Below are 7654 nucleotides of genomic sequence, written 5' to 3'. Positions count from 1 at the left end.
TCATTGGGTGTAACGGGGCTAAAGGCTCCTTTGATTTGATCCTCCTCCTCTAAACCACTAGATGGCACACACACTTCCCTCAGCACTTTCCAAAACATCCGCTCTTCAAGATACTCCTGGGAATCTGTCTGAATATATGTTGAAATATTAAGTTGGGTGTCCATCCTAGAGATATATCATCATATTTATCATTAAACCATAATTTTTAAAAGAAACAAAGAAATACAAAGAAAGTATTTGTATCAACACTGTGTGCATTTTGCCCCATGTGTGGCCCTCGTCACCTCATACATTTGGAAGACTTTTAAATAAAACAAATCACTTTTATGATTTATTTTCACACAAAATCCGTGCTCCATAAATGTTCAATACATTGTTCTGGAGTAGTGAAAAGCACATGTTTCTTAAAGTGTACCTTTAGCCCCGTTATAAAACAAAGTAGCTTCTATAATACTTAGTTTAAGGGTTATAGTAAGATGTTTTTAAGACACCATGACTCCTAGCTCATTCATGGAAAATGCCATATGGTAATGAGCAGTTTGGATGACGTGTGCTGCACTACATTACCCAGAATGCACCGGCGCAGGTGGCGGTCGGTCGCACCTGTTGAGCCAGGTTGGGAAGGAAAGGTGAGAGCCTGAGCGCAGTGAGACTGACGGCAGTGTGTGTGTGTGTGAGTGTGTGTGAAGTATGGGACCTGCGCTCGACTGACTAATGGATCCTCAGGAGGAAGCCTTCGACTTCCTCTTCAAGATCATCCTGATCGGAGACTCTAATGTGGGCAAGACCTGCCTGGTGCAGAGCTTCAAAACGGGCCAGTTCTCCGAGCGCCAGCAGAACACCATCGGGGTCGACTTCAGCGTCCGAACCATAGACATCGACGGCAGGAGAGTCAAGGTGTGTGTGTGTGTGTGGCTGTTAAACTGACGCGGCTCATCCAGCCGAACCGGACGCGCAGGTTCTCTCCTCATTCCGCGACAGGAAGATAAACACGCCGCGTTTCACACATATGGGTTATTTATCTGCTGTTTCAACTGCTTATTGTGGATCAATGCACGCTTTACTTATACACACGGAAGCAAATAGTGTGCAGTAGACGATAGTTTTACCGCTTCATCAAATGATCTCAAAGCTGATGTGTCAGAAGCAGGAAAAATGGCCAAGCGCAAAGATATGAGCGAGTTCGACAAGTTTGGGCATCTCCAGAACTGCAGCGCTTGTGGTCTGCAGTGGGCAGTATCTATCAAATTATATTTAAAAAGCAGAGCAGTTTGCATCACTGTGGGTCGTTACATATATCCATCATAAAATAGGGGTTATTTTCAAAGCGTTGCGTTGGTCCTCACACTCATCTTCAGTGAACATTAAGCCCCGCCTTCTTTGATCTGATTGGCCATTGACAAGCAACTTTTTATTCATTTCCCTTCTGGTGTCAAAGAGCCTTTATATTTAGCAGAAATAACTTATAATAACCCGTTATTATAAAACAAGCCCGGCCCAGGAGAGAAAAACAAACCGCAGACATGCATTTAGTACTTATTTAGGGAGTAATGCAATATTGTAATGGGGCTCACATGTAAGAAAATAGGCCTATCCATCACTTCCACTATCATAGGAGGTCGAGTATATGAACCCCTAATTATAGTAAAAGTGTAGTAACCATGTGTTTTTGGTTAATTGATTACCATTTATATCACCACAGTTTTGGTTAGAGTAGTAAAACCACAGTTCATTTGTGGTAGCCATAAACAATAATGTGTTTTTGGTTTTGTTTGTAGTAAAACCATGGTTGACTTTCATAAGGGCAGTGGTTTAACACACTTTTGTACATCAGATATGTCCCTACACTTACTTGTCCTGGCTAAACAAACATCAGGTGACATAAAGAAAGACCAAATACAATTATATGTAATATTCTATTATTCAGTAGCCATTTAAACAGTGTTCTTAACTTACTTACATCAAGAAGTCCGGTAAACACTGTCTGATTGTGGCATAAAGCGGAAGGGCAGAGCAGTTTATTTGCTGGTGAATTGGTCTTCGATTCAGGCTGATTAGAGAACACGCACAGTAAAACATATATACATTTTTTCCTACTTAGTATTTTTGTCTGAAAAGCATGTTGGTGTGTTTGGTTCGCATGACTCTATGTTGTGTACTCAATCTCTCTCTCTGTGTGTGTGTGTGTGTGTGCAGATGCAGGTGTGGGACACGGCCGGGCAGGAGCGCTTCCGCACCATCACTCAGAGCTATTACCGCAGCGCTCACGGGGCCATGATCGCCTACGACATCAGCCGCCGGGACACCTTCGTCTCGGTGCAGCGCTGGGTCCACGAGCTGCAGCAATTCGGCGCCGCAAACGTGCTCACCGCGCTCATCGGTACGCCACAGGCCTCAATTTGGCTGCCATTTTTGATTTAGTCTTCAGAGGAAAATGCTTATCAGTCTTCGTCACATTTGAGATATTTTGTGTCTCTTGGATTTTTATCATTACTTGTAGTCAAACTGCCGTTACCGACATTCATTTTAGTAGCTTTTTATACAAAGTCTTTAGACAAAAGTGGTCATGATAATTTCTCTCTATTTAGACCAATTCAATTAATCTTGTGAGGAATTTAAAGGTCTAGGTAACAAGACTGTATTAACTCCACACTGCAAAAAATGCTCTTCTTATTTAGTATTTTTTCCTTGTTAACAGTCTAAATATCTAAATACTCTTAAATCAAGAAGCTTTTACTAGATAATTAAAACGACATAAGATATTTTTCTGGGGAAAAATATCCAAATGAAGTGAGTTTGTGTTTAAAACAGGCGAAATGATCTGCCAGTGGGGGAGAGTCCTGCACGGGTCCATTTTTGGAGACCCGTACCCGCAAGGATCCGACCCGTGAAAATATCCAAATGAAATCTGCACCCGCGCAGAGCCGTTAAAATTTAGCCCGTTACCCGATCCGTGCTCGCTATAATCACACGCTAAAATCATCTCCAAAAGGCTTTCTTGCACCTCTCCCAACATCACACCGTTCAGCGTCATGAATGGGCCAATGAGGCTAAAGTGCCTTTCATTTTAAATGAGCTACTCCTGCAACGCTCTCTCTAGAGCCCCTTTCACACTGCGATTCCGGCAAACACACGGATAATGCGATTCGGCATTTGTTCCCGGGCTGCTAGATTTGGTCCATTCACACTGCCAGCGAAATACCGTAATATGAGCGCTTTCACACACAACCCGTAACGGCCCCGGGTCGAGTCGACACGTGACATCCTGATGTGACGTATAACGGCGAGCGATCTCCGCTTCAGCGCGGATAGTAAGGAGCTCCGTGGTCTCGACTTGTGTCCAGTTTGCGCTCATTTCTGCTTGTTTAATTTTAGTTTCTTTTGTATACGAACACTCTCTGCGTTTAAAACACCGACGAGCTCTTCTGGCACTGCAGGGTTGTGTTATTGAAGAAACAAGCTCTAGGAGTCGCACGATAACTACGCACACGCTGCGGCATTAGTTTCGGCTTTTGTTCACACAGCGGGTCAAATCCCGCAATGTCACTAGGTCCCCGACCCAGGGTTCAGTTCGGTAATCAATCCCGGGACGTGGCTGCTTTCACACAGAAGGCGACCCGGCAATGCTCCGGGAATATTGCGGGCCCGTGCGGTGTGAAAGGGGCTCACCTGGGCTACGCGAGCCATCAACAAAAGTCTCACTGTCGCAGTGGTGGTGACATGGTGGGTCAAATGGCATATCATTGTTGCGTGAATGTGTAACTTGGACAAAGAAATTGTAACCGCGATACTACTCGCCCGGGCGGAGTTATTATTATTTATTTGTTTCACTTTTATGCGGGTATCCGACCCGATTCAAGACTCTACAATGGACTGAGAAAAATAATCGTATTTCCGTTTGGGACGGAAACAAGATTTCAAATCAGAAACAAGATTATTTTTCTATTTTCTACCATATTGGCAGATCATTTTACCTGTTTGAAGCATTTTGATCATATTTTTCAACAAAACAAGAAAAAATGTCATTTTACTGATCTAGTAAATGCATCCTGATTTAAGAATTACTTAGACTAGAAACAAGACTTGTTAGTGCGGAAGAAGAGCATTATTTGCAGTGTACACTCTTAAGGTACGTTCACACCAAACGCGTCTGGAGCGAATGATTTCCATGTTAAGTCAATGGAAAGGCGCGTTGACACGCGTCTGAAGGTCCTGCGGCGCGATAGATGCGTTTCGTGCGGCGTGATGGACGCGATTCCGCCTCATTCGCACGTCCAGTTCGCGCGAATTGAGCGTCTTGCGTGAGTGGTGCTTTTTGTGCAATCACGCGATTGAAGCGAATTCGCGTCTACGCCAGAGTTGAAAAATGTGAATTTTGGCGTCACGTCGCGCCGCGTTAACCAATGAGGAGCCTGCTTGCTGCTGCCACGTGATGAGAGAGCCTGCATATAATTAAAAAAATACTGATATTCTGTCACTAAATGTAGTTTTAATGCTTTTCAGTTGATAATGTAGTTGTTTAAAGCTCAAATATGTGGTTTACCTAGGATGTTTTACTCATAGACAGAGCCTATTTAAAAGAACACTCTTGTGTTTTTGTCGTTGTGAGCTCCAGGCGATCTCCGGGCGCTCAGCGCTCGTTAACCCCGGCGAGAGCAGCCTTTCCTCGGCCAGTCCTTCTGGCGTTTGCCGCCGGCTCGGATGGCTCTGTAGAGGTTAAACATCACTCGTCTTGTGTGCATCTAATGGGCGATCTTTGGTCCAATTAATCTATTGTTGCCTACCAAATCATTTTGACTGAGGGCAAAGTGAAGTTTCATAACTTTATATTTTATTTGAATATACATGCAGTGAAGATAATCCATGTAGTGCGTTGGCTGAACCACATGTGTGGCTGTTAATGCTTAATATATTTCACCTGGAGCGGCTTTAACGCGCGTCTATTTCGCTTCAAATGCGCGTCCAATTTGCTGCGGACGCGCAAATGGATTTAAAATGTTCACGCGTCAAACTAGGCGCGGTAGATGCGATTTTGACCCTCAATTCACGTTTGGTGTGAACGTGGCGTTAGTAGTAGCACTTATGAGATGACAGGCGATTGTCACATGTGATTCTGTGTGTCGTAAATAAACTGCGGTTCGCATCATTCATTCACAAAGACAAGCAGGAATCGTTCACAGACACTGGTCTATATCACCAGATGGCTTCTCATGAACCAAAAACAGTTTGAGTTTTGGTAGCCTAGACTAATGTCCAATATGTCTAAACATTCTAGTCCCGTCTCGTTAAAGGGTTAGTTCACACAACAATGAAATGTCATTAACTCCTCTCCCTGATGTCGTTCCTCACCCGTAAGACCTCCGCTCATCTTCACACACAGTTTAAGACTGATTTAATTTAAGTATTGATTCATGATTCGGATCGCTTCTCAAACTGCTGAAATCACGTGACATTAGGATACGATTGATTCAGATTGACACTGATTCATAACCGCTTGAATCTTTATTTGAGGATTGAACACAAACACTGAAGAGAAGCCAATGCTGAATAAAGTCGTAGTTTTAGTTATTTTTGGACCCAAATGTATTTTGGATGCTTCAAGAGACTCTAATTAACCCACTGATGTCTCATATGGACTACTGTGATGATGTTTTTATTCCCTTTCTGGACATGGACAGTATAGTGTGCATACACTTGCATACGCTCTCGGACTAAATATAAAATATCTTAAACTGTGTGTGAAGATGAACGGAGGTCTTACGGGTGTGGAGCGACATTAGGGAGAGGAGTTAATGACAGACATTTCAGTTTTGGCTGAACTAACCCTTTAACAAAGATTCATCAGATATTAGTTTAGCTTGTCAACGTCTCGTTTTAGTCACAGAAAAAGTGGCCGTTGACAAATATCGTTAACGAAATGAACACTGGTACGTGCTTGTGTTCCCTCAGGTAACAAGCGAGACCTGGAGGCGGAGCGCGAGGTGCGGTTCGAGGAGGCCTGTAAGCTAGCGGAGGCTAAGGGCATGCTAGCGGCGGTGGAGACCTCGGCCAGAGACGCCTGGAGCGTGGAGGAGGCCTTCGTCATGATGGCCCGTCAGCTTCTGCTCCAGAACGGCATGAGCGTGAAGCAGGACGACACCGCTAGAGTGCTTCTGCGGACCAACTCGCACACCATCAGCCTTTCCTCGCCCGACTCCAAGAAGCCCTGCGAGTGCTGACCCCCCACACACACCTGACCCACTCTAGACACGAGTAGGGTTGGGTCCCGTTCACATTTTAATCGGTACTGGTACCCAACATTGCCTGCGTGAAAAAAAAAAAGAATCAGCTGTACTGTTTCATTTCTCTATTACAAAGGGTTCAAAAGTTATAACCGTTTAAATGTTTGATATGTGAACTGGTGGTGGCGCTATGGAGTTGGTCCAAATTTGGTCTAATGACTCTTCATTAACATCCCTGCGCGTGCTGACCCACACACACACACCATCCTGACCGACTCTAGACACGAGTAGGGTAGGGTACCGTTCACTTTTTAATCGGTACCCAACATTGGCCGCATGAGAGAAACCGAATACTGTACTTTTCAAAATGGCTGTTACTGTGATGTGAGGAGCCTTAGTGTGAGATATTGATTGTGATCAGCATGAAGAGAGGCACAGATGGACTACGCTTCATTTCTCTATTACAAAGGGTTCAAAAGTTATAACCGTTTAAATGTTTGATATGGGAACTGGTGGTGGCGCTGTGGAGTTGGTCTTAGAGACTCCAAATTTGGTCTAATGATTATTCATTAACATCCCTGCAAGTGAGCCAAATTTCATCATTTTCCTAATTACTCCTAATAATAATAGCCTAATAATACCTGATCGACTGCAGACACGAGGCATCTGGACTGTCCACTGAGCAGCAAGGACTTCAGACATCATGAAAGCAACTTGAGCCAAATCTGACGCCTGCTTCTAGCTTTCTCTAGCTTTGGTGAATATACTGTGACTAGTAAATGATCTTGACTTGTAGGGGTGTGATGAGACGCTTATCTCACGAGATCGGGTTCACAAGAACCAGAAGAGGTTTTTTTACACAGTATTTTTAAGAAATCCCCAATGAGAGAAATTAAACATTGCTTGCAGGTGCATTTGAAGTGTTTTAACTAATCATCTGTAATGAATGTAATTTAAATTTCTCCTTTCTTAATATGAATAATGCAGTAAAGTACTGTAATCTTTCCTGTATGATCGCCTTTTCAGACCTTCAGCACATGAGCTTCTGTTGACCTCCTAACTGAACTCCTTCCCACAAACGGATCATAGATATCACGTGCAAACAATAACCAGAATCTAAGTTATCAATATTCAAAGAGCAAATAGAGACCATTTTTTTCTTCCAGCATGATACAGAGCTAAGAGATAGTTACAGCTAGATAGCTTTAATATTGGCAGAAGTTCTCATGCCTCAGGGAGTCTCTTTCCAACAGCGGTAACGTATTGACATTGCGTTTGAATGCTTTCACGGTGGTGCTGAACGTGCAGTTTAAACTATAAGTCTGGCACTTCTGCTGCGCAACGAATCCTCCGCCACACACACACTCGCAACACGCTCAGTGTGAGCGCTTTACTAACGTAACTATTAACTTGAGAAAAGTTGTTATTCTGGG

At 43.7% G+C, this 7654-nt stretch overlaps 1 protein-coding gene across 1 annotated transcript; it reads left to right on the top strand.

Annotated features, from left to right (window-relative positions):
• Window positions 1–386: 386 nt before the first annotated feature.
• On the top strand, window positions 387–7564 carry LOC137049886 (ras-related protein Rab-19-like). The gene is made up of 3 exons (XM_067428636.1): window positions 387–897; window positions 2197–2380; window positions 5950–7564. Exons 1-3 carry the CDS (start codon window positions 715–717, stop codon window positions 6216–6218), a joined length of 636 nt encoding a protein of 211 aa, XP_067284737.1. The 5' UTR covers window positions 387–714; the 3' UTR covers window positions 6219–7564.
• Window positions 7565–7654: the final 90 nt, after the last annotated feature.

The sequence above is a fragment of the Pseudorasbora parva genome, chromosome 20 (genome assembly GCF_024679245.1).
Source record: "Pseudorasbora parva isolate DD20220531a chromosome 20, ASM2467924v1, whole genome shotgun sequence".
NCBI classification, from domain to species: Eukaryota; Metazoa; Chordata; class Actinopteri; order Cypriniformes; family Gobionidae; genus Pseudorasbora; species Pseudorasbora parva.
This window is presented reverse-complemented; position numbering and strand designations above follow the sequence as displayed.

Excerpts from the sequence above, each read along its gene's own strand:
- LOC137049886 (XM_067428636.1), top strand. The coding sequence starts at position 715 with ATGGATCCTCAGGAGGAAGCCTTCGACTTCCTCTTCAAGATCATCCTG. Across the intron at positions 898-2,196 it reads TCGACGGCAGGAGAGTCAAG|ATGCAGGTGTGGGACACGGC; the intron begins GTGTGTGTGTGT and ends GTGTGTGTGCAG. Across the intron at positions 2,381-5,949 it reads CGTGCTCACCGCGCTCATCG|GTAACAAGCGAGACCTGGAG; the intron begins GTACGCCACAGG and ends GTGTTCCCTCAG.